Below are 26,960 nucleotides of genomic sequence, written 5' to 3'. Positions count from 1 at the left end.
CTGCTGCTGCTAAGAGCCACCCCAGCTGAGATGCCACACGGACGAGTGAAGGCCTTTGGGCAACCCCAGCTCCTGTGGCACCGCAGCCCCCAGCTGTGTCTCCCCAGACGATGGAGAGGGCTTGGGGTGGTGCGGGTTCAAAGGGGCAGCGCCAAACCCTAGGAAGGGCCCTTCTGCTTTCAGCCAGCAGGTCCTCCACTGAAGCCCTCGGAGCTTTGCCCAGGGCCCCGAAGCCCCTTCAGCTCGGCCCTGTCCTCTCTGACTTGTCGTCTCGGTCCCCCACGGCCCTTCCCTCTGCCCCCGCCCCCAGGCACCTCGCTCAACCGAGCAGGCCGGGCCCAGCAGGGGCGCGCCTTCACCTCCTTCAGGCCCTTCACTCCAAGGAGACAGACCTTCCTCCTTCCCTACGGGTCTGTGTAAGACCACCAGTCCTCACTCTGTCCCTGTCCCCCTTCTAGCTTTCTCTTTGTCATTTAGCAGGGCCTAACCCTAGTGCCCAGCTCTAACCACGGATACTAATAGGTGGTACTGAATCTTACTAACTGATGTCACTTACTTTCTGTCTCTCCTGTCAGCTCGGAAGGCGCATGAGGTCTCTTCGTGTGTCCTGTTTATTATCCATCGTATCTCCGCTGCCCAGTACACACCCTGGCCCATCGCGGGCACTGACCTGAATTCTCTGTAAGGAGAAAGGATGCAACGTTCTCCGTTAAATAGAAATCTCCTATTTCCCGTCCGCTTTCTTACCGTTCTTCATGCATCTGTTCACCGTCTCTGTCCCCACTAGAATACAGCTGGGCAGTAAATATTTGCCACGTGAATTAACATGTTGAAGGACTCCCGGGTACCGGCCTCCGGCAGAGCCGCTTTAAACCAGCCGCCAGACCTCCGGCCGGGTCGGCATCGCCGCTTTAACCCGAGCATCTCCCCGCCCCGCAACTTCCGGGGCGGTGTCGTTGCCCATTTAAGAGCGGCGTTCCCCGCCCTCGGGGCGGAGCTTAGGGGCTCTAAGGGGCGGGCCGGCGGCCGGGGTCCGCGGGGATTAGTGCGGTGGGCGCGCCTCTGGCCGCCATTTCTCGGCGTCTCCCCGGAGCCGCCCCCTGGCGCTTCGCGTGGGTCTCTCTCCCCTCTCGTGGCTGCGGGTGGTCGCCGCCAGGTAAGCGCGCCGCCCTCCCGGCTCCTCACGCCCTCCTCGCCGGCGCCGGGGCTGCGGCCTCGCCCGGGACCCTTGGCCCGCCCGGCGCGAGGGGCGGGCGGGCGGCGGCCGAAGGGCCGGGCGCGGAGGGAGGGAGGCCGGGCCGGGCCGGGCCGGGTGTCCACCTGCGGGCGGACGTGGCCGCTCGGGGACGCACCGAGGGCCGGTCGCGACCGCGCTGGGCTGAGGCGCTCCGGGGGCGGACCGGCAGGTGTCCCGGGGTGGGGGTGGGGGTGGGGAAGGGGGCTCCGGGGACCCCCGCCCCCCACCTCGCGGCCGGCCCGGACGCCGGGCTCCGGGGGGGTCGGCTTTGGTGGTACCTGCCCTTACGGTTCTGCCGTCAGGGCAACCACACCCGAGTCTTTTAGACCGTTTGGCGGCATTTTAAGTGGATATTACATGTTTTTTCCAGAATTGGGGGAAGGCTTCCCGTCGCTCCGTTGCTGTCCTACTGACACAGTGGATGGTTTCACAGGCCCTGGTTGACAGGGTTTTCTCGTTCTTTAGAAAACGACCTGTTTGCTCCGTCTGCTGAAGGCCTTCCTTGCAGACGCTCTCTGTGCTGGGATCACTGGGAGGGAGGGTGTCAGTCCCCTGGTGGTGGTGAGTAAGCCTGACCCTGGTCAACTAGGGTTTGTGCTGAGCCAGAAAGCCGGTGCGGGAGCCGGCGCGTAGGGAAGGAAGCGTCCCGGGAGCGCTCCTTACCAGCTGCAAGCGGGCGCTCTTTCCTTGGTGGGGAGCAGTTGCCGACCTTGGACTGTGGCCATCGCTCACGTAGCAGAGTGTACACGAATCACGGCAGACTTTTGAGTTTTAGGTGTGTATTTAAAAAAACCAAAACTTCAGTTAGGTGGTAAACGGACGACTTGAGTTTGCATGTTTCCGATTGTAAAGGAAGCCCGCGTTAGTTCACAGCTGAGAAGTTAGACGTGATGGATTCAAAACTACTGTGTAAGAAGTAGGCAAAACCCTACCACCCCGAAACCCCGTTGTATTATTTCGGACAAGCTCTTTACACAGCGCCTGATGCGCGTATTGCCGTGCTGGCTGGGCCGCCGTGGGGAGCGAGTCGGACTGGGTCCCTGTCCTTGTGTGTGGCTTAGTGGGGGAAACACCTAGTAAAATGGACAGACGGCGTGGCATTTAATTGCAGGTCCCTCGAGTGTTATAAAGAGCGGACTAGGGCTGCTGCAAGGAGACCCAACTCAGGCGGCACGGGATGCTTTTCTGAGGAAGAGACACTTCCAAGCAGCCGTGTGAAGGTGGCTGTGCGAAGTAGGAGAGGGTCGGGGAGCTGGCGTGGAGAGGGCACCCAGAAAGCCGGAACAGCTGGGGGAAAGGCTGCACTTGCGGGCTCTCGGGCTGAGTGGAAGCCTGACCCGAGCGGGGCGAGCGCGAGGGTGGGCGCCTGAGGGTCCCGGCGGCGGGGAGCGAGGCCGGTGACGCTGGGTCCTTCACAGGGGTTGGCGGGGTGGCCGCTCAGAATCCGCTGTTGCGGCTCGAAGGAGGGGGCTGGGGAGGGTGGACGTGGGAGAACGGGTCGGCAATACATTTATTAAACTTCGGACGTGTTCGTATGTTGGTATTATGCAAGAACTGAGAACCTCCACAGGACCCTCTCCAGAGATAACCTTGCTTAAGTGTACATGTCCTCGTGCTTTTGTGTGTGGACAAGGTGTAAGAATATGTATATGTGTGCGCCCCACCCCAGTGTGGAGTAGACTATGCTCCTTTTTCTGATTTCATTTTTCACTTGTAGATTTTGTCAGTGTCTTTGTCAACTGTACTTTAAAAACAACTGTCATATGCCATTGTATGAACCATCATTTAACTACTTGCATGTTGATAGAGGTATTTAAAACCGTCTTAATCATGCCCTGAAAATTCTTGTTTCCGTAACTTGGAGCACATACGGGACATTCCTTTAGGCTGTGCTACTAGACATAGGGCTGCTGGGTGAAAGGGTGCGCACATTAACACTTCTCATGTGTGCTGACTTCTTCCTCCAGGGGACGTGGTGTGAGAGTGGTTGTTGTTCACATACCCTTTGCAGTACTGGGTATCTAGGGTCTTTTAAAGGATAGACAGTATCCTAGTTTTTTAATTTGGATTTGCTTGGTTACTGGTGAGGTTGAACATCTTTGTGATGAATATATATATATATTTTTTTTTGCGGTACGCGGGCCTCTCACTGTTGTGGCCTCTCCCGTTGCGGAGCACAGGCTCCGGACGCGCAGGCTCAGCGGCCATGGCTTACGGGCCCAGCCGCTCCGCGGCATGTGGGATCCTCCCGGACCGGGGCGCGAACCCGTGTCCCCTGCATCGGCAGGCGGACTCCCAACCACTGCGCCACCAGGGAAGCCCTGTAATGAGTATTTTTATTGCATGTCATCTTTGAGACCTTGTTTCTTCATATCTTGTCTATTCTTTCTCTTCTGGGTTGTTTATCTTCACAATTTGTGATAGTTCTTTATTAAACTGCCTATTAATCCTTCAAGAATTTTTTTGCGGAATTTCACCCTAATATTTGTTGTTTTCTAGTGCTCATTTCTTTTACTTCTTTAGTCCATCTGAAATTTGTTTTCATGTAAGTGCTTTCATATTCTTTTATAAAAGAACCTGTTATTTGTGGCATGGAGTTTCATAGTTCAAAGTACATAGTTATTAAAATTATAAATAAGAAGGAAGTTGTGTTTTTCCTTAGCAGGTTAATTCTGCTTGTGTGGTGAGTCTATTTTTTTTAATTAATTAATTTTTGGCTACGTTGGGTCTTCGTTGCTGCGCGCAGGCTTTCTCTGGTTGCGGTGAGCGGGGCTACTTCTCCTTGCAGTGTGCGGGCTTCTCATTGTGGTGGCTTCTTTTGTTGTGGAGCACGGGCTCGAGGCGCGTGGGCTTCAGTAGTTGTGGCACATGGGCTCAGTAGTTGTGGCTCGTGGGCTCTAGAGAGCAGGCTCAGTAGTTGTGGCGCACGGGCTTAGTTGCTCCCCAGGGCTTGAACCCGTGTCCCCTGCGTTGGCAGGTGGATTCTTAACCACTGCGCCACCAGGGAAGTTCAGTGAGTCTATTTTTAAGGTGTAGGGTGTGGTGAAAGAAAACCTGTTTTATAATTCATGTACTTCCTAGGAACCATAAAGTTGTATTTCACGCTGAACTTTTTTTCCCTTAGAGAAAACTTTTTTGTTATGGAAAAATTCAGCATATACAGAAGTAGTCAGAAGAATATAATTAGCCTTCATGTACCCATCAGCCTCAACAGTTGTTGGCCAGTTAGTTATCTGGCCAATTTGTGTCCTCTCTCTTCCCGCTTAACTGCCTTCCTTGTATTATTTTGAGGCGAATACTAGACATCACATCATTCTTCTATAAATTTTTCAGGATGTATTTTTAAAAGATAAAGACTTTCTTTTTAAAACGTATCTTTAAAACCACTGTTTTATCCAAAAGAAAGTTGGCAGTACTTCCTTGATTATCATAAACCATCCAGTTAGTGTTCAGATATGTGTGTGTGTGTGTAGTTGTGTCCTTAGGAAGTTCCGATGACAGCTATCATGGTTTTGCCAGTTTATCTGATTACATAGGAGTATGTGTACTTGTAAAATGAGGCTGTAATTCTCAATTGATAGCTACTGAATTTTTTAAAAATATGTTATTTATTTTAACACTTCAGCTTTTATTTTTATCATGTTTACAAATGCATCTATCTAGTTTACAGCATCAGCTGGTTATGCTAGACTTCTTATAAATTACATGTATAATAACAAATGCGTGACTTGAGAAAATATTTTAGTTTGAAATAATTTTAGATTTATGCTGAAGTTACAGTAGTACAGAGTTCCCATATACTTTTCACCTAGCTTCCCTCAATGATAACATCTGACAACCTAAAAGAATTTTTAGTTGAATTAGGATCTAAAAGTAGGCCCACACATGGTGATTTTTTGATATGTTTCAAGTCTCTTTGAATCTGCAATTTCCTTTGCCACTCTTTTTTTTTTTACCCCTTTGCAATTTATTTCTTGAATATGCTGAATTAAGTTTTAAGAAACAAATTCATCGTGTGTGATTTATGTCAGACAAACGGTGTACACCGTATGTCTGACATAAATTTATGATTTATGTTGTATCTTCATTCAGCATCTTTTTAGCTGTGATCTTTGATAATTTCTTTCTTATCTGTATAATGTGAGTTTTGCATGAATAGTCCTATGATGTAGTAGAAAGACCAAGATTTGGAGTCAGAAAATCAGAATTTGAGCCCCTGTCTTCAGTATTTACTAAATAATGGACTTGGTCAGTGGTTTAATTTCTGTGACCCTTAGTTTGCTTATCAAAATAAGACAATATTATTTGGGGAGTTTTTCTGAGTACCCAGTAAGATTATTTACTGAACGTTTGTTGTACCTGATGATGAAATGTGCTGGGTGGCTACCTGTTCAAAGTAGGAATTGTGTCCTCAAGGAGCTTACAGTAGGGACCTCCCTGGTGGTCCAGTGAATAAGGCCCCACGCTCCCAACGCAGGGGGCTTGGGTTTGATCTCTGGTTGGGGAACTGGATCCCCGTGTGCATGCTGCAGCTAAGACCCGGCACAGCTAAGTAAGTAAATAAATAATAAAAATAAATAAATGAATAAGTAAGTAAATTTTTAAAAAATTTAAAAAAAGGAGCTTACAATAAAGGAGATGGACATGTAAATGAATAATTAAAATCTGATTAGTGAGGCAGCAAAACATTTTCAAGGTTCAGTGAAAGTGTGATGATGGGAGTGACTGGCTCTTTAGATGTCAGAATATTCCTCAGGGGAGGGTTAGGGGGAGTTAACAGGAGTTAGGAGGGGTTCTCTGACATAGGGCGTTAGAAGTCTGCGGTGACAAGTGCGACCTTTGACAGGCCGCTGAAATGAGACTGACCAGCAAGGTGCAAAGGGAGCAATGCCTGAAAAGAAACCTGGGGAGAAGGAGACTGGGGCCACACGTTACGTATGAGGGCTTTGTAAACTGAAAAGCTATCTGAAATTTTATAGTAATTTATAAATTACTATTAAATTTATAGAAATTTCATAGTAAAATTACAAAAATAATCATCTATTTCAAATATAATTCAAATATAAGTTTTTATCAAATATTTTATTACAGATTTTAAATTGCTACTTGATAATAGCTAATCTGGTCAGAGAAGAAATGGAACTTCTTAGGATGGTTGTTATTATCAAAGGGCACCGTAGCGTATGGCGTCGTCTCCTAATGTTGGTAGGGGTATTTGGCTGTTGTACATATAAATTACTGGCCCAAAAGACCTGTTGAACTTCATAAATGTTTGCCCTTCTCTTACCAGATTAGCTCCTTACAAAAAAGTCCAGAAAGTTTAGGAGTGCTGTGAGCCGTAGCCCTATTTTAGGTTAAGGTCTTTAAAAACTCAACTGAAGTAGCCAGTATTAACAATATTTTTTTCAAATTTACTTGACCAGATGCTCTTTTAATAACGCATCTCCTAGTGTCCACAGAACTTTACTAAATTACACCGTTTGTCTGACAGCCAATTGCGGGAGACCTCTGACACCTTTTCCTGTCTTTTGCAGTGACAAAATGCTGAGCTTCTTCCGCAGAACGCTCGGCCGCCGGTCGATGCGCAGACAGGCCGAGAGGGACCGGCTCCGCGAGGCCCAGCGTGCAGCCATGCACATCCCTGCGGCCGGGGACGCGAGGGCCGTCATCACCTGCCGAGTGTCCCTCCTGGACGGGACCGACGTCAGTGTGGACTTGCCGGTACAGTTTGCTGACTTGCACGTTCGTGCTGAGGTCACGTGCTTCTCTGGAGCTGCGGGGAGGGGCGGGGGATCAGGTCACTTGGGCAGGTGGGATCCACGCCTGCCACACAGGTGCATGGATCAGGTGGCCTTCGATAGCTGGAGCGCTGGGACTTCTCTGGAATTAGTGGCACTTAACTGGAACTTTCAGATGTTAGGGCAGTTGCTGGTGTGAGTCGTCTGTGTGTGTGTTTGTGTGTTCTCCATGGTGACAGTATGCCGTGTACTTCCCGGGGCTTTCTCACAGTCCTTGTTGAGCAGTTATTAAAGCAGTGAGAATCTTTGGGGACGATAATGATACTTACGTGGATACTGTAAGACGTTTAGTTCTCTGTATTTTTTTGTAGTTCTCAAAACACTCCTCACTTTCCTCAAAACAAATACTTCTTGCCCACTTCGGTGTGCTTGTAGACGTTTTAATGGAATGAAGTGAGGAAAAGGACTTTGTTCATACCCCTCAGCTCTGGCTGCCCATCGCTTTGTTCCCAAAGTAGTTTGCAGGGTAGGTTTCCCATACACTGTAATTTCAAGATTGGATGTTGTAATTATATTCACATTTTGGGGAGATTTTTTTTGCAGTTATGAATAATCACAACTCACAGTGTGAAACAATCCAATATATCTGAAAGGAGTTAACTTATTCCTTGCAGGTCTCTTTTTTTGAGGGGAGGGGAGGTAGCTCTGTGGGGGCTGTGGAGCTTCTTTCTGAGCTGTTTGCTAATACCAAATCTCTTTCTCATGTCTTTGCCCTGTATTAAAAGGTTTACGTGACTAAGCTGTAAAATGTGCAATTTGAGGTGTCATTGAATGTTCCACAGTGTCTTCCCTCCCTACAGACTCTTTTTAGTGCACACTCATTCACCCAAAATGCAATTAAAGACCCCATAGCGCGAAGCGGTAGCCTGGGTGCTGCAGTGGTGCGTGGTCGGATGAGCCGTGGACGGCCTTAGACTCGCAGAGAGATGAAGGGACTGGGTAGTTTGTTTAAACGAATATTCTGATTAACTGAATAATTTAAAATGTACTAGGTATGTACATTTTAAAATAATAGAATATGATAAAATGAAGACACAGGATATCTTGAAGTGTTTTGAAGTCATCTTTTTGAGTATTTATTATATTTGTACATTAGACTGGGCATTTTCAGGGATTTTGACTTTGAAAGACTTTAATGCATTTAAATTTTCTTCCTGTAAGGGCTTCTTGAGGGTTTGACGTTCCAATATGTGCTCCTTTGTGAGGGTAGTTTTCATGTTCATTTATTTGATAAGTATCTCAAGAGTTCTGTGTACTGTTCCACTGAAATATGCTTAGGTATGTGGTGAAAAGCCTGAGATTGCTGTGTAGGAGAGTAGAAGGAAGTTTCTTATTACCTAATGTTGGAAGTATGAAGTCTCGAGGATGTTGATGGAGAAGCTGACACCAGGAAAGTAGAATAAATGGCTAGTGACTGGTTTAGAATGCTTCCCCTTGCTTGGTGTGCTCAGTGAGGGCATGTGTGATACTCCATCAGGCCAGAAACGTTAGCTCGCCTTGCACGCACACGGCTGCAGTGAAAAAGCCAGGAGTTCTACATTTGTCTCTGTGCAGCCAGAGCAGTTGCCTTTTCAGCTCCGCAGGGGAAATCCTCGAGTTAATAAGCTAACTCTGGATGCTTGCGTGGATATAAAATGGGCATTGCCCTCCCAGCTAAACTGCCTTACGAAAGAAAATGGCCAGAAGAATAGTAATTTCTGGGAAGAAAAGTTTTTCTCTCTTCCTTTAATTTTTTAATACAAACTTATTTATTTATTTATTTATTTTTGGCTGCATTGGGTCTTCGTTGCCGCACATGGGCTTTCTCTAGTTGCAGCAAGCGAGGGCTACTCTTTGTTGCAGTGCACGGGCTTCTCATTGTGGTGGCTTCTCTTGTTGCAGAGCATGGGCTCTAGGCACGTGGGCTCAGTAGTTGTGGCTCACGGGCTCTAAAGCACAGGCTCAGTAGTTGTGGTGCACGGTCTTAGTTGCTCCGCGGCATGTGGGATTTTCCTGGACCGGGGCTCGAACCCGTGTCCCCTGCATCGGCAGGCGGGCTCTCAGCCACTGCACCACCAGGGAAGCCCCAGGTTTTCCCTTTTTTTGATTTAGCTTCTCAGCCAGTCTAGTATGACTCTGAAAGAAGATTTAGAGTTGACGTTAGAAATTGAATGAAGCACATACTTACTTCCCATTGGGCTTAGCGTCAGTATTGATTGTGGCAAGCAGCCTGGAACTCAGATGATGGTCCAGGCAATATGCAAGGGATTATCTGTAGTTAAGTAGAGAAATCTAGATCTATATACTTCAAATTAATATACACTTAGTAGTAATGGTCATTTTCTTTCTTCCGTTCTCCTTTCCTCTCAAGATTGGGGGAGGAATTTAAATACCCTCTACTTCCTTTTTTGTAAGGAATTAACGTAGTGAGAGTGCCTTTCAGTAAAGGATAAGAGCAAGGCATCAGGTAGAAATTTCTAATTATCTGGTTTTTAAACTTTCTCTTTGGAAATGCCATAGTAACTCCTTCGATTTATGAGCTTAGTATTGTTTAGTAAATAGCCTGTCTTGTAAAACTCTGTGTCTCCTAAGTTTTAAATTAATGGGAAATATTTGATTAACCATTAGATAATAATTTTTATATATCTACTTTGCTGATACAGATGCTGAAATCTTTAAATTATATAGACCATTGTATCTTAAAATAACTGAAAAAACATCCTGTGTTCACGAATTGTAAGACTTAACATTGTTGAGATGGCAGTACACCCAAAACTGATTTACAGATTCAACATAATCCCCACCAGAATGTCAGCTGATTTATTTGTGGAAATTGACAAGCTGATTTTCAAATTCATATGGAATTGCAAGGGATCCAGAATAGCCAAAACAATATTTGAAAAAGAACAAAGTCGTAGGACTCACATTTCCCAGTTTTAAGACTTAACTGTAAAGCAGTAGTAATCTAGATGGTGTGCTTTGCTGGCGCAAGGACCAATGGAACGGAATAGAGAACCCAGAAATCAACTCACACATCTACGGTCAGTTGATTTTTGACAGGGTGCCAGAGCCATTCGATGAGGGAAAGAATGGTCTTTTCAACAAGTGGTGCTAGAACTGAGTAGCCACATGCAAAAGAATGAAGTTGGACCTTTAACTCCTAAATATACAAAAATTAACTCAAAATGGATCAAAGTCCTAAACATAAGACTATAATACTCTTAGAAGAAAATGCAGGGGTAAATCTTCATGACCTTGGATTTGATACCAGTTTCTTGGATATGACACCAAAAACATGAACAACAAAAGAATAAATAAATTGGACTTAATCAAAATTATAACCTTTGTGCCTCAAAGGACACCATCAAGAGAGTGAAAAGACTCTCACAGAATGAGAGGAAGTATTTGAAAATTATATATCTGATAAGTAACTAGAACATGTGAAAAATTGTTAGAACCCAATAATAAAAAGACAAATAACCCAATTTAAAAATGGGCAAAGGGGCTTCCCTGGTGGCGCAGTGGTTGAGAGTCCGCCTGCCGATGCAGGGGACACGGGTTCGTGCCCCGGTCCAGGAAGATGCAGCGGAGCGGCTGGGCCCGTGAGCCATGGCCGCTGAGCCTGCGCGTCCGGAGTCGGTGCTCCGCAACGGGAGAGGCCACAACAGTGAGAGGCCCGCGTGCTGCAAAAAAAAAAAAAAAAAAAAAAAAATGGGCAAAGGATCTGAATAGACATTCCTCCAAATAGGATATGCAAATGACCAAGAAGCAGATGAAATGCTTGACATCATTAGTTGTCAGAGAAATGCAAATAAAAAACATGAGATACTACTTCACACCAACTAGGAAGGCTAAAATAAAAATGCCAGGTAAATACCAAGTGTCGGTGAGCATGTGGAGAAATCTGAACTCTTACATGTTTTAGCAGGAGTGTTAAGGTGGTCCAGCTGCTGCTCTGGAGAACAGTCTGGCAGTTCCTCAAATGATTGAACATAGTTACCATGTGATCTGGCAGTTCCACTTCTAGGTGTATGCTGAAGAGAATTGGAAACACGTTTACACAAAAACTTGTACACAGGTGTCCGTAGCAGCATCATTCTGAATAGCCAGAAGGTAGAAGCAGCCCAGACAGGTAAGTGCCAGCAGATGAATGGATAAACAAAATGTGTTATATCTGTATAATGGAATACTATCAGTACTTGACCATAAAGGAAATGGTACTGATACATGCTACATGGATGAACTTTGAAAACATTATGCTAGGTGAAAGAAGCCAGTCACAAAAGACCATATATTATGTGATTCCATTCGCATGAAAGTCTAGAATACAGAAATCCGAAGGGGAAAAAAAAAGGACATTGGGGGTTGCTTAGGGCAGATGGGTGGGGACCGAGGGGATGGTGTGAAGGGTGGTTGGGGCCAGTAGCTGAAGGATGTGAGGTATCTTTTTTAGGCGATGAAGATTTTCTAAAATTAATTGTGGGGATGGTTGTATATATCTGTGAATACACCTTTGAATTATATACTTTTAATGGGTGAGTGGTGTGGTGTGTGATTTATATCTCAGAGCTGTTTAAGAATGCATGGATTTTTGTATACTTGTGTTTTATTCCACTTAAAGTTTTTTTAGTCGTTAAGAAAGATGATAAAAACGACATATAGCTTTGATTTAAAGGTGATATGCTTGATTCATTACAGGGAAAAAAAGTAAGAGACTACAGTAGTAAAGGCACAAGATGATGGGGCTGCACAATAATTGTGGCTGTGAGTTTGCAGTGGAAGAAATGCTTTGTACATGGATATGTACAAAGAGATGTAGAGAATGTAGATTAGAAATGAGTAAAATATAATTCTCGCTCTGGTGTAGAGGCTAATGTTGATTGTGCGGAAGGTCAGGAGAGGGTAGTCGGCTGTCATGCGGAGAAGGGGTAAAGGGATGAGGTGGGGAAAAGAGCTTCAGTGGGATGTGTTTGGGAGCCATATTTCAGAAGGTTTAAAGGAATTATTAGGGACAGTCTTATATTTTTTGGGTCTCTTATAGTCCCTTGTACCCAGTGGTTGCTTAATAAATATTGTTTAGTTGTCTGAGGGAGTGCATGAAGGGAAAACGGGGGATTGAACGCGAGATTTGGCAAGGAAGAAAGAAAATAGCACGGCAGCTAGAGCATGGCTGGATAGGGGAGATCTGAGTTTGTCGAAATGGTTTTACATACACAGGTGGAAATGATAGGAACGTTCTAGGAGGAATACCATCTTATGCTGAGAAAGATAGAAGACTAATGGGAAGATGCTCTCTTGATGGTCTTAATTTTCCGCCAAAGAGGTTATGAAGTGAGGACTGTGTCTGAATGAGGTGGTGACCTAGAGGAATTTGTTAGGAAAGAAAAGAATATAAATAGCAAGTACTAGTCTAGATTTAACTGAAAAATGAAACTGTAGTTTGCCAGAGCTGTGTGGATCTGTTTCATTTTTTGTTTTCTGCTTGGTTCGTATTCAGTAGCTGCAAGATGAGAGGGTGTATGAAAATGAATAGGACGTTGACCCTTGGATCAGGGATTTCACATCCCTATTGTACACACTGTGGCCACACTGGACCTTGTTACTCTTTGCCCACACATGGCAGACTATTTTACAACTCTGCCTATGCATAGGGTTTATACTAACTGGAATTATAGGTACAAAGTAGCCAGGAAGGAGGATTCAGGGTCTGGCTTTTTGGAAGGTAACATAGATGTACTCATTCTTGAAGTCAGAGTTCATTGGAGACCTAAAGGACGTTCTGAGCAGAAAGAACTGCATTCTGCTAAGGCTCAGAGGTATGACTTACTAGGGAAATTGTAAGCAGGTGAAAATGCTGGAGTGACAGGAGATAAGGCTGTAAGAGTGAGCAAGGAACAGTAGGAAAGACTGTTTATGCCCTGGAATTCGCACTTTAATCTGTAGAGGAAGAGGAATAATTTTTTAAGGATGAGAGTGACATTCTGTTTTGCAGTTTTAGGAATAATTACATTGGCAGCTTCTGCCACTTTGTCTTCTAACTCTTTCCTGCCTCGAGTCTGTCTCTGTCCTCAACCCCACCATAGACTGTCAAGACTTCATATCTTTCTTCATTTTGTTTTTACCTAAGGTGGCAGAGTTGTATCAGCCCTTCCAGGCCCAATTTCAGATATAAATTCCTCTGAAGCCTTTACTAGTTTTAAGCAGACTTAACTCACCCTCATTTCCTTAGCATTTTGTCGATACTGCAAGGATAGCACTCATATTTATTGTGTTTAAACTAGTTGTGTATGATTTTATTCTTAGTAAGAACCTTGTGATTGCTTGAGGACAAGAAGTATGCACATATTCATCTGTGTACCTCTAGCAGCTAATGCGTAACAGGTGTCTGTCCAGTAATTGTTGAAGAGAATTGAATGGTATATTATGTCAAAAATGTTATTTCCTGTGAATTATTAAGTACGTAATGAAATGAAAAACCCTTAAGAGAGTATGGAATGGGAAAAAACCAAAAACACTAATTCAAAAAGACACGTGCACCCCAGTGTTCATAGCAGCACAATTTACAATAGCCAAGACATGGAAGCAACCCAAGTGTCCATCAACAGATGAATGAATAAAGAGAATGTGGTACATATATACAATGGAATGCCACTCAGCCCTAAAGAGGATGAAATTTTGCCTTTTGCAACAACACAGATGGACTTGAAGGGTGTTATGCTAAGGGAAATAAGTCAGAAACAGACAAATACTGTATGATAATCACTTATATGTGGAATCTAAAAAATAAAGCAAATTAGTGAATACAACAAAAAAGCAGACTCACAGATATAAAGAACAAACTAGTGGTTACCAGTGGGGAGAGGGAAAAAGAGAGGGGCAAGTTAGGGGGAGGGGATTAAGAGGTACAAGTGACTGTATAAAATGAATAAGCTACAAGGATATATTGTACAGCACAGGGAATACAGCCAACATTTTATAATAAGTATAGAGTATAACCTTTAAAACTTGTGAATCACTATATTGTATACCTGTAACATATAATATTGTACATCAACTATACTTCAATAAAAAATTTTTTTGAGACAATATGTTTTTTAAATTAATTTATTTAATTTTGGCTGCATCCGGTCTTCAGTGCTGCGTGTGGGCTTCTCATTGCGGTGGCTTCTCTTGTAGCGGAGCATGGGTTCTAGGCACGCGGGCTTCAGTAGTTGTGGCGTGTGGGCTCAGTAGTTGTGGCTTGCAGGCTCTAGGGTGCAGGCTCAGTAGTTGTGGCGCATGGGCTTAGTTGCTCTACGGCATGTGGGCTCTTCCGGAATCAAGGGTTGAACCCATGTCCCCTGCATTGGCAGGTGGATTCTTAACCACTGCATCACCAGGGAAGTCCGTAGAGACAATATTAAAAACAAGAAAAAAGAAACGTAATGGGATAGAGCCAACTGATTTAGGAACCATTTCCAGGGTTGATAGTAACAGATCGGTATTTTTAAAAATTAATGATTGAGTCAGGTGTTCACCCACCCAGAATAATATTATCAAGATCACATTTTGCAGTTCGTCAGTGATGCATTTTATTTCTGGGTTAGAATCTGAAATTTTTATGAGATCAACATACTGCAGTTAACTTATTTACTTCTTGTCTGAGACTTATTTTCATGAAACAGTATAGTTCTTTTTCATGCTGACTGGACTCCAGATGAAAGTTTTTAAAATATTCATGCTATCCCTGAATTTCCAATAAAGATGTTTTGGGAGATTCTCATTTTGAGATGTCAGATTTCTGTTAGATTGAGCATTATTAACATCAGGAACCTGCAAATACCTTGTGTTCACTATCGGTTGGCCTATAATTAGCCTCTATTAAGGAGTCAATACATACCCTTGAAAAGACTTTTATTCTGAGGAGGCAGCTACCCAGCTGGCAGAAGCCCATTCTCTCTTTTCTCAAAACACAGCTCCCATGTTTCAGGAAGCTGGCAGATGATGCTTTGGCAGAATAAAGATGCGGATGAGAGCATGTGGGATCTTCCCAGGCCAGGGATCAAACCCGAGTCCCCTGCATTGGCAGGCAGATTCTCAAGCACTGTACCACCAGGGAAGCGCTTTTTTTTGATGTGGACCTTTTTTTTTTTTTTTTTTTTTTTTGGGCCTTTGTTGAATTTGTTACGAATTTGCCTCGGCCCTGAGGCATGTAGGATCTTAGCTCCCTGACCAGGGATCAAACCTGCACCCCCTGCATTGGAAGGCAAAGTCTTATCCACTGGATCGCCAGGGAAGTCCCTTAAAATTTCTTTACCTAAATTCCCTACCCCTCTTCCATCAAACTCTCAGGGAGTGATACATTATAATGAAAGGAATGTATCTAGTATTCCTTTCCCTTTCCCTTTGGAATGGGAGTGAATCACAGACCTGAAAAGTTGTTTGTTGAACGGGAAGTGATTGACTATGATTTTCTGATTCTTGGGCCTCTCCTCTAGGACTCATCTACACCCCCACTAATTTCTCAGAGCTAAATGGAGCTGATACAGACTAGGGTTGAGCTCTTTCTGTTGTTACACATAATCCAGAGAAGCTTATTCATCCTAATGAATATGGCAAAATAAGGAGACAAATTTAAAATAAAGGACAAATTAGTGAGTGGGAAGATCATATTTAGGAACTCTTTTCATAGGAGGAAAGAAAGTACAAAATAGGAAGCATAAGAGAAAAGTTAAGAAATGGAAGTTAAGTCTCTCTTCCCCTAAGATTAGGAGCAAGACAAGGATGCCTGCTTTCAGCACTTTTATTCAACATAGTATTGGAAGTTCTAGCCAGAGCAGTTAGGCAGAAAAAAGAAATGATAGGCATCCAGATTCTAAGGGAAGAAGTAAAATTACTTCTGTTCAAGATGACTTGATCTTATAAGTAGGAAACCCTAAAGATTCCACAGTAAAACTATTAGAGCTAATAAAAGAATTCAGAAACATTGCAGGATACAAGATCAACCAACAAGAATCAAGTGCACATCTATACACCAGTAGTGAGCAATCCAAAAATGAAATTAAGACAATAATTCCTTTACTATAGCATCAAGGAGAATAAACTACTTAGGAATAAGTTTAACCAAGGAGGCAAAAAACATGTACACTGAAAACTACGAAACATTACTGAACTGAAAGAATATCTAAAGAAAAGATAGCCCACGTTCATGGATTGAAAGGTTAATATTGTTAAGAGGACAGCACTACCCAAAGTGATCTGTAGATTCAGTGCACTCCATATCAAAATTCCAAGACCATTTTTTGCACACATAGCATAGGACAGATCATCCTAAAATTCATATGGAATCTCGTGGGACTCCAAATAGTCAGAACAGTCTTGAAAAAGAAGGAAAAGGTTGAGTTTGCATGTCCTGATTTGAAAACTTATTACCAAGCTATAGTAATCAAAAGAGTGTGGTTCTGGCATACAGACAGACCTGCAGACCAATGGAACAGAATGGCAAGTCTAGAAATAAACCTTCAAATACATGGTCAAATGATCTTCTGCAGAGGTGCTAACACCATTCAGTGAGGGAAGAGTCTTTTCAACAAATGATGCTGGGAAAATTGAATATCCACATGCGAAAGAATGAAGTTGGATTGTTATGTTACACCATATACAAACATTAACTCAAAATGGATCAGAGACGACTGTGGTATTGTGATTTATAATAAACATATATTTGATCCTTGTCCTGTTTCTGGCACAGAGCTCCTAAAGCCCTTGGAATTTTCTAAGTCAGGAGAGCCCTAAAAGTGTTTTTGTTATGTTAACGAAGCCCACTGATAGGGGTTGGTTGACTGGGGGGACTCACCATGTGATTAGGAGGTTGGAAGCTGGCACCCCCGGCCCCACCCCAGCTGGGAGGGAAGAGGGGCCAGAGATTGAGTTCAGTCCCCAGTGGCCAGTGATTTAATCGGTCATGCCTATTTAATGAGGCCTCTGTAAAGATCCAGAAGGACAAGTTCGGAGAACTTCTGGGTTGGTGAACCAGAACACTTCCACGTGCTGGGTCCCAAACTCCACTGGGACAGAAGCTCTTGTGTTTGGGACCTCACCCTGTGTATCTCCTCATCTGGCTGATAATTTGTATCTGCTGATAATCCTTTGTAATAAACTGTTAATCTAGTGAGTAAACTGATTTCCTGAGTTCTGTGAACTGTTCTAGCAAGTTAATTGAAGCCAGGGAGGGGGTCATGAGAAGCCGGTAGCCAGTAGCAATCTGGACCTGCGATTGGCATCGGAAGTGGGAGCAGTCTTGTGGGACTGAGCTCTTAACTGGTGGAGTCTGATGCTCTCTCCAGGGAGATAGGGTGAGAATTGAGTTTGTCTGACACGCAGTCAGTCTCGTTGGAGAACTGAGTTAATTGCTTGGTTGTGAGGAAGACGCGGACACATCAGAGTGGGTGTAGAATCAGAATGACAAAATTTTAAGTGTGAGAGCTAAAACTGTGAAACTCTTAGAAGAAAACATAGGGGAAGATCTTCATAACATTAGATCTGGCAGTGTTTTTTTGGATATGACAATAAAATGTAGGCAGCACAAGAAAAAATAAATAAGTTGGACTTCATCAAAATTAAAAATTTTTGCGCATTAAAGGACACTCACTATCAAGAGAGTAAAAAGACAACCCACAGAATGGGAGAAAATATTTGCAAATTGTGTATCTGATAATGGATTAATATAGAGAATATATAAAGAACTTCTACAACTCAACAACAAAAAAGCAAGTCAAATCAAAAATAGGAAAAGGACTTGAATAAATATTTCTCCGAAAAAGATACGCAAATGGCCAGTGAGTACATGAAAGTATGTTTAACATCAGTAGGCATTAGGGAAATGCAAATCAAAACCACATGAGATACCCTTTTACACCCATTAGATTGGCTATTACCAACACAAAAAAAGAAAATCCAGAAAATAACAAGTGTTGGTGAGGATGTGGAAAAAGTGGAACCCTGTACATTGCTGGTGGGAATGTAAAATGGTGCAGGTACTACAGAAAACTGTTTGGCAGCATCTCAAAAAGTTAAACATGGCATTACAGTATTCTACTCCTAAGTATGTACCCAAAAGAATGGAGAGCAGGGACTCAGATACTTGTAAACCACTGTTCACAGCAGTATTATTCACAGTAGCCAACAGGGGGAAACAACCCAGTGCTCATCAACAGATGAGTCAGTAAACAAAATGGCCCGCAGTTGTCCCTCGGGGTCTGTGGGGGATTGGTTCCGGAACCTGCTGCAGATACCAGAATCCAAGGATACGGAACCTGCCGTATGGAGGGCCGACTGTATACGTACCGTGGAATATTATTCAGCTTTAAAAAGGAATGAGGGACTTCCCTGGCGGTCCAGTGGTTAAGACTCTGAGCTTCCACTGCAGGGGGCACAGGTTTGATCCCTAAGATCTCACACATGCTGCACAGTGCGGCGGGGGTGGGGGGGGTGGGGGAGGGAAGCTGAAATTGACATCACACTTTTCAGTGACAACATAGACTGTAGGAGGACGATAGAGTAATATATTTTGAGTGATAGAGTAATGTATTTTGAGTAATAGAGTATTGACAGAAAGTAACTTTGAACCTTGAATTTTATATCCAGCCAACTGTCATTCAAGTATAAGAGCATGATTAAAATATTCTCAAACATAGAAAGTCCCACATGGGAAACATTTCTTGAGGAAAAACTCAAATGAAGAGAGAAATCTAGCAGATGCTGCTAGGTATGTGTAATGTACATGTGCAAGACATGTAAAGAATGATTGAATACCAAGGTAAAGTTGTTGTCTTAAAAAAAATTAGCCATGACCAAAGAAAAGAAAAATAGAGGAAGTATATCCATAAAACCTGATGAGGATTGGGTGGAGGGGAGGCCGGGGGCATGAGGCCCTGGTAAAGTTCTGTCTTCATAAAGGGGTGAGAGTTTACCAAATAGAAAGGATGTAGAAAGTGCAGAAAAAGCGGTGGACAAGTCGAAATAATCAAGTTGTCAGTTAAAAGGCAGAAATTGATGATTTAATTAAAAAAATCTACATTTTTTTATGGGAAATATTCTAAATAATTAAAAACTACGGGGAGGAGCATGGATACAACATACATGAAAATTGAGGATCTCAACAGTGCTTTTACTTAAAAGGTTATATTTGTGGATAGTTACCATATTAGAAATTAAAACAGAAAAATTAGGGACTTCCCTGGTGGTCCAGTGGTTAAGACTTCGCGCTTCCATTGCAGGGGGCGCGGGTTTGATCCCTGGTCAGGGGACTGAGATCCCACATGCTGCAGGGTGTGGCCCCCCCAAAAACCCTGAAAAATTAAAGAAAAACTTTACTGGTTAATTTAAAAATAGCAATAATATACCCCTTATAGGTTAACAGAAGTAACATTTTCATGAAAAATAACTCTTACTAAACAACAAAAGAATGTAGTGAGAAGAGTAGCATTATTTTATGCACTTTTGCCAGTCTCTTTAATGCTTGATTTAATAGACCAGTACTTAGATTCTCTCATCTGCTCCTGCATTCAGTCTGTTGCAGTATGTTGTTTTGATTGAGGGTACGTGAGGAGAATCCTGGGACCCCTGGGACCGTGTGGATCTTTCATCTGGGGATCCCTCAGGGGCCCTGAGAGCACACTCTGCGACCTGCTTTTTCTGCGCAGGCTTCTTTGTTATCACCCTGACTCCCTCCAGTTTGGTGTCTCCTGAGTTTATCAGTAGTTTTCTTGCTGTCCATTTTCCCTCCCACCTTCCATTTCTGCTTTTGCTATTTCCTACCCTGCATTCTTTCCGGTTTAAGACCGATCTTCAAGCCTTCACTGATGATTCTAGTGTCAGTGACTCTCTCTTCTCTGGCAGATATAGTCAGTTCCACATGGTTTGTGCTTAAGTGTTCTAAGATTTCTTGTTTTCTCTTCCCAGTTATTATAAAGCTCCTTTAAAGTAGGGACCCTAAAAATTGACAAGCAAGAGTTTCTTCTTACACACAGTGTTAGGTACACAGTAATATTTGTTGGTTGATAGGAAGTGACACCATCCAGCAAAGCACATAATAGATCACAAATTCTCTTTTGGCCTTAAATGGTTTATTGGAAAACCATGGTATCTTGCCCATAACTGGCTACATAGTAATACTTGGTGTTGCAACTATTTTTTTTTTTAAGAGATCTTGTGTAATTAAAACCATCTTCAGTTCAGACTTGTTGATCTTATGAGTCACTTACTGATTTATTTTCTTGCCATTTCAGAAAAAAGCCAAAGGACAAGAGCTGTTTGATCAGATTATGTACCACTTGGACCTTATTGAAAGCGACTATTTTGGACTGAGATTTATGGATTCGGCACAAGTAGCAGTGAGTATCTGTTTTTTGGAGGCTCTAAAATGGGGACAGAAATGAAAATTGTCAGATGATGTGCTAAGTGCTACAAGGCTATACATATACTCAGTGTCTTCTTTTTTCCTGTGCTTTTCTTATTATGGCCTGAAGCTTTGACCCCTTGCTTAAGAATAACCTAAAGTGCTTGTTTTTTAAAAAAAAAAAAGAGTTCTGGCCCTAAGCCAAATTTCTGGAGCATGATCTTTGCAGATGAGACTTGGAAATCTCAGCTGGTGGATTGGTCTCGGGCAAACTAGAGTTACCACTGTGTCTTGAGGATGCTGGGATGGGAGGTTTCTGGGCTCTTCGGTGGATGAGTGACAGAAGTTCCTAGTTTGCAAATTAAGGTGAGAGGACTAGGGTATCCCTTCCAGATCTCTGATTATCTAGATGTTCTTTGACGTGTGCATTTCAGATGAGAGAACAGCATATGTAATAGGGCAGGAAGTTGGAGGCTTCTCAAAGAATTGAGTACTTTACTAGGATTTGACTGGAGGGTATTTGCAAGAGAGTAGTAGTTAAGATTGGAAGGTGGATTCGTGGCCAAACTGAATAGCAAAAATGTTAATAATAAATTGGCACTATTCTCTAATAATTGGGATTAGGGATTTTTCAGGCAGGGAGGTTGTATTTTTCTTCAGGAAGTTTTACATCTGAATATTGTGTAGGATTGCTTGGAGTGGGCAGAGAACGAAGTCAGGGAGAGTCAGTGCACACACTTCGGGGATCAAAGTAATATTAGGGCCTAGAGTAGGGCATTCACAGTAGCCGGGAGAGGGAGGGAGCAGGAAGAAGGATATCAAGACCTTAAGGCTTGTTTTCTGGAAGTTTGTGATGGTGTGTGTGTGTGTGTTTAGTGACATAGTAATTGCAGTGTTTAGGACCCGACCCATAGGGACAAATATATTGCGTAATAAGAACTCTCAAGTTCGTTTTGGAGTGAGTTTTCGGTGGTGGGGAGGCGTTTGGTATGATTGATAAATTAACTGGAATACCTCTGTAAGATACTTTATAAACCCACATGTCTTGGAGATGAACTCCTAGGATGGTTTTATAGAGCATCTTAGCTAAGTGTACAGCTGTTAATAATGTTAGTTGCAGCTGTTTTCTTGATTTCCCCTGATCCCCAATTAAAAAAAAAATAAGCATGAGCATTTAGCTACAGGGTATTGGTTAGGTAAATTTTGATACGTCCTTACAGTGGAATACCTGCAACTCATTAAAAACAGTTATTTTTAAGTATACTAATTGACATGAATGATGAAAAAATAAAAAGGGTTACAAAACAGGGTGATTGAATTTTTCTGTTTTTAAAAAATCTGGATATGTGTGCACCCATAAACCTGAAAAATTTTGAAAAGCTGTTTTCCATAGTTTCAGAGTTCTGATCGCTTAATAGATTTAGTATAGGAGGCATGTCTTTCATTCTTCTTTTGAACCTTATTTCTTGTCTATTAGAGGAAACCCCCTAAGGGCAGGGAATGAGCCTTAGTTAACCTCTGTTACCCAGCATGTGGTAACAGCCCACAAGACCATTTACTGAATTGAATTCTCCTCTGCTACTTAGTTTGATAAAGGCTTGGTTAACTGGTGAGTTGAATACCATTAAACTCTCATCTCTAGAATAATGGAGTTAAAGTCTTACAACCAGCTGAAAAGAATAAATCATTTTGGGGGAAATCACACAGCCTCTTGTTTTTTGAGGGGTTGTGTGGGACAAGAGGTAGAAGTGTGCCAATGTTACGTTTCAGGTACTTTCTTTCCATTTCTTAAAGTACTTAAGTAATTGTGGAAAGAAGCAGACATGCAGCCATTCCTAAGTTGCAATACTTATTCTTTGCTAATAATCAGCAATTACTGAATTACTGGATCCCATATTTTTTCCTCTCATTCGATACACATATAGTGCTTTTCTTCTGGTCATAACAAGTGTCTGGTAAAGCCAGCATTAGAATTTTTAATCCCTACTTTTTTTAGTTTTAGTTTCTCCCTCCCAATGCTCAGAAATCTAGGCATTTAAGATTAAATTTACATAGTCTTACGTTTTTTTCAGTTTCTACTTGTGCCGTCACTAAAATACTCTTTGTGAATTGAGCTGGAAGGACAATAATTGGTGGATGAAAGCTATGGAAGATGAACTCTAGATAGCACTTTAGGTATTCTTAAAGTGCTGACTCACTTGCTTCCATAACAGTCTTGTGACATAAGTGAACATAGAGATGAGTGTCAGTTATTCAGAGCGTGGCCAGATTTAACCCCAGAATTAAACAAAATTGATGCTTTACGACAGTTCAGTTTGTTGGTGAAGATAATGAACGTGATAGATCATGTGGATTTTTGGCCAAGATCATCTATGTAAACTAAGTGGTTTCCATAGCTCTTTTTCTGGAACCATTTGAGAGACAGTTGCAGATAGGATGTCCCATTACCCCTGAATTTCCTACAAACAAGCATGTTCTCCTGCATAACTCAATACAGTCATCAAAACCAGGAAGTTATCATTGTGACATTACCACCATCTAATCCTCAGACCCCATTCAAGTTGTGCCACTTGTCCCTAGAGTGTCATTTATAACCAGAGGCTCACTATTTACCAGTCACTCCCCATTCCTCCCCACAGCCCCTGGCAAAGGCTAATCTTCTGTTTGTATGGATTTGCCTGTTTTGAGAATTCCATACAAATGGAGTTATGTAATATGTGGCCTTTGAGTCTGGAAATGCACTTGGCATAATGTTTTTAAGGTTCTTCCATGTTGTAGTACGTGTCAGTGCTTGATCCTTATAGGTGAGTAATATTCCACGGTAGGGATATACCACATTTTTATTCACTCACTGATAGACATTTAAGTTTATTCATTTTTGGCTATTATGAATAATGCTGCTGTGAACATTTGTGTACAAGTTTTTGCGTTGAACATAATTCTCAGTTCTTCTGGATCTGTATCTAGGAGTAGAATTACTGGGTCATAAGGTAACTTTCTTGTATAACTTTTTGAGGAACTGCCAAACTGTTTTCCATAGTGACTGCACCATTCCACATTGCTATCTGCAGTGTATAAGGGTTCCAATTTCTGCATATCCTCACTAACACAACATTTCCCCTTCTTTTTGATTCTAACTAGTTGGTATGAAGTGGTCTCATTGTGGTATTGATTTGCACTTCCCTAATGGAAAAGACGTGAGCATCTTTTCATGTGTGTATTGACCATTTGTATATCTTCTTTGGAGAAATGTCTATTCAGATTCTTTACCCACTTTAAAATTGGGTTATTTCCTTTTTATTGTTGAGTTGTAAGAGTTAAACTATTGCCTATTCCATAGTCACAAAGATTTAGGCATGTTTTCTTCTTTATCCATTTGGAGTTAATTTTGGTATATGCTGTGAGGTAGGGGTCAAACTTCATTCTTTTACATGCAGATATCCAGTGGTCCTAGCACCACCACTTGTTGAAAAGATTATTCTTTCCGCATTGAATGGTCTTGGCACACTTACTGAAAGTCAGTAGATACACAGGTTTATTTCTGGGTTCTTTGTTCTGTTCCATTCATCTATATGTCGATCCTTATGCCAGCACCACATTGTCTTGATTATTTTAACTTTGTAGTAAGTTTGAAATTGGAAAGTGTGAGTCCTTCAATTTCATTCTTCTGTTTTAAGATTGTTTTGGCTGTTCTGAGTTACTCATATTTCCGTTTACATTTTAGGATCAGCTTGCCTGTTTCTGCAAAAAAGGCCATTGGAGTTCTTTGTTTGCTTGTTTGTTTATACAGCAGGTTCTTATTAGTCATCAATTTTATACAGGTCAGCGTATACATCTCAATCCCAATCGCCCAATTCATCACACCCCCACCCCCTGCTGCTTTCCCCCCTTGGTGTCCATACGTTTGTTCTCTACATCTGTGTCTCAATTTCTGCCCTGCAAACCTGTTCATCTGTACCATTTTTCTAGGTTCCACATACATGCATTAATATGTGATGTTTGTTTTTCTCTTTCTGAGAAGAGAAAATGCTTCACTCTTTATGACAGTCTCTAGATCCATCCATGTCTCAACAAATGACCCAATTTCATTCCTTTTTATGGCTGAGTAATATTCCATCACATATATGTACCACATCTTCTTTAACCATTCATTGTCGATGGGCATTTAGGTTGCTTCCATGACCTGGCTATTGGAAATAGTGCTGCAGTGAACATTGGGGTTCATGTGTCTTTTTGAATTATAGTTTTCTCTGGGTATATGACCAGTAGTGGGATTGCTGGATCATATGGTAGTTCTATTTTTAGTTTTTTAAGGACCCTCCATACTGTTCTCCAGAGTGGCTGTATCAATTTACATTCCCACCAACAGTGCAAGAGGGTTCCCTTTTCTCCACACCCTCTCCAGCATTTCTTCTTTGTAGATTTTCTGATGATGCCCATTCTGACTGGTGTGAGGTGATACCTCATTGTAGTTTTGATTTGCATTTCTCTAATAATTAGTGATGTTGAGCAGCTTTTCCTGTGCTTCTTGGCCATCTGTATATCTTCTTTGGAGAAATATCTATCTAGGTCTTCTGCCCATTTTTGGATTGGGTTATTTGCTTTTTTAATATTGAGCTGCATGAGCTGTTTATATATTTTGGAGATAAATCCTTTGTCTGTTGATTCGTTTGCAAATATTTTCTCCCATTCTGAGGGTTGTCTTTTCATCTTGTTTATGGTTTCCTTTGCTTTGCAAAAAGCTTTGAAGTTTCTTTAGGTCCCATTTGCTTATTTTTGTTTTTATTTGCATAACTCTAGGACGTGGATCAAAAAAGATCTTGCTGTGATTTATGTCAAAGAGTGTTCTTCCTATGTTTTCCTCTAAGAATTTTATAGTGTCCGGTCTTACATTTAGGTCTCTAATCCATTTTGAGTTTATTTTTCTGTATGGTGTTAGGGAGAGTTCTAATTTCATTCTTTTGCATGTATCTGTCCAGTTTTCCCAGCACCACTTATTGAAGAGCCTGTCTTTTCTCCATTTTATATCCTTGCCTCCTTTGTCATAGATTAGTTGACCATATGTGCGTGGGTTTATCTCTGGGCTTTCTATCTTGTTCCATTGATCTATATTTCTGTTTTTGTGCCAGTGCCATACTGTCTTCATTACTGTAGCTTTGTACTATAGTCTGAAGTCAGGGAGTCTGATTCCTCCAGCTCTGCTGTTTTTCCCTGAAGACTGCTTTGGCCATTCGGGGTCTTTTGTGTCTCCACACGAATTTTAAGATTTTTTTGTTCTGGTTCTGTAGGAAATGCTGTTGGTAGGGATTGCATTGAATCTGTAGATTGCTTTGGGTAGTATAGTCTTTTTCACAATATTGATTCTTCCAATCCAAGAACATGGTATATCTCTCCATCTGTTGGTATCATCTTTAATTTCTTTCATCATTGTCTTATAGTATTCTGCATACAGGTCTTTTGTCTCCCTAGGCAGGTTTATTCCTAGGTATTTTATTCTTTTTGTCGTGATGGTAAATGGGAGTGTTTCCTTAATTTCTCTTTCAGATTTTTCATCATTAGTGTATAGGAATGCAAGAGATTTCTGTGCATTAATTTTGTATCCTGCAACTTTACCAAATTCATTGATTAGCCCTAGTAGTTTTCTGGTGGCATCTTTAGGATTCTCTATGTATAGTATCATGTCATCTGCAAACAGCGACAGTTTTACTTCTTCTTTTCTAATTTGTATTCCTTTTATTTCTTTTTCTTCTCTGATTGCTGTGGCTAGGACTTCCAAAACTATGTTGAGTACAAGTGGCGAGAGTGGACATCCTTGTCTTATTCCTGATCTTAGAGAAAATGCTTTCAGTTTTTCACCATTGAGAATGATGTTTGCTGTGGGTTTGTCGTATATGGCCTTTATTATGTTGAGGTAGGTACCCTCTGTGCCCACATTCTGGAGAGTTTTTATCATAAGTGGGTGTTGAATGTTGTCAAAAGCTTTTTCTGCATCTATTGAGATGATCATATGGTTTTTCTTCTTCAGTTCGTTAACATGGTGTATTACATTGATTGATTTGCATATACTGAAGAATCCTTGCATCCCTGGGATAAACCCCACTTGATCATGGTGTATGATCTTTTTAATGTGTTGTTGGATTCTGTTTGCTAATACTTTGTTGAGGATTTTTGCATCTATATTCATCAGTGATATTGGTCTCTAATTTTCTTTTCTTGTAGTATCTTTGTTTGGTTTTGGTATCAGGGTGATGGTGGCCTCATAGAATGAGTTTGGGAGTGTTCGTTCCTCTGCAGATTTTTGGAAGAGTTTGAGAAGGATGGGTGTTAGCTCTTCTCTAAATGTTTGATAGAATTCGCCTGTGAAGAAGCCATCTGGTCCTGGACTTTTGTTTCTTGGAAGATTTTTAATCACAGTTTCAATTTAATTACTTGTGATTGGTCTGTTTATATTTTCTATTTCTTCCTGGTTCAGTCTCGGAAAGTTATACCTTTCTAAGAATTTGTCCATTTCTTCCAGGTTGTCCATTTTTTTGGCATAGAGTTGATTGTAGTAGTCTCTTAGGATGCT

General features: G+C 42.0%; 1 protein-coding gene across 1 annotated transcript in view; it reads left to right on the top strand.

Annotated features, from left to right (window-relative positions):
* The first annotated feature begins 1,065 nt into the window (after window positions 1–1,065).
* EPB41L5 (erythrocyte membrane protein band 4.1 like 5) overlaps window positions 1,066–26,960 on the top strand; it is a 66,675-nt gene continuing 40,780 nt past the window's right edge. The window contains 3 exon segments of the mRNA XM_082682074.1: window positions 1,066–1,156; window positions 6,772–6,958; window positions 20,283–20,387. Coding sequence (XP_082538200.1) covers window positions 6,779–6,958; window positions 20,283–20,387 — 285 coding nt within the window. The 5' untranslated portion in view covers window positions 1,066–1,156; window positions 6,772–6,778.

Source organism: Grampus griseus, assembly GCF_964374135.1.
Source record: "Grampus griseus genome assembly, contig: HAP1_SCAFFOLD_50, whole genome shotgun sequence".
In the NCBI taxonomy this organism is placed as follows: Eukaryota; Metazoa; Chordata; class Mammalia; order Artiodactyla; family Delphinidae; genus Grampus; species Grampus griseus.
Note: the sequence above shows the minus strand (reverse complement) of the source record. Positions and strands in the feature narration are given on the sequence as shown.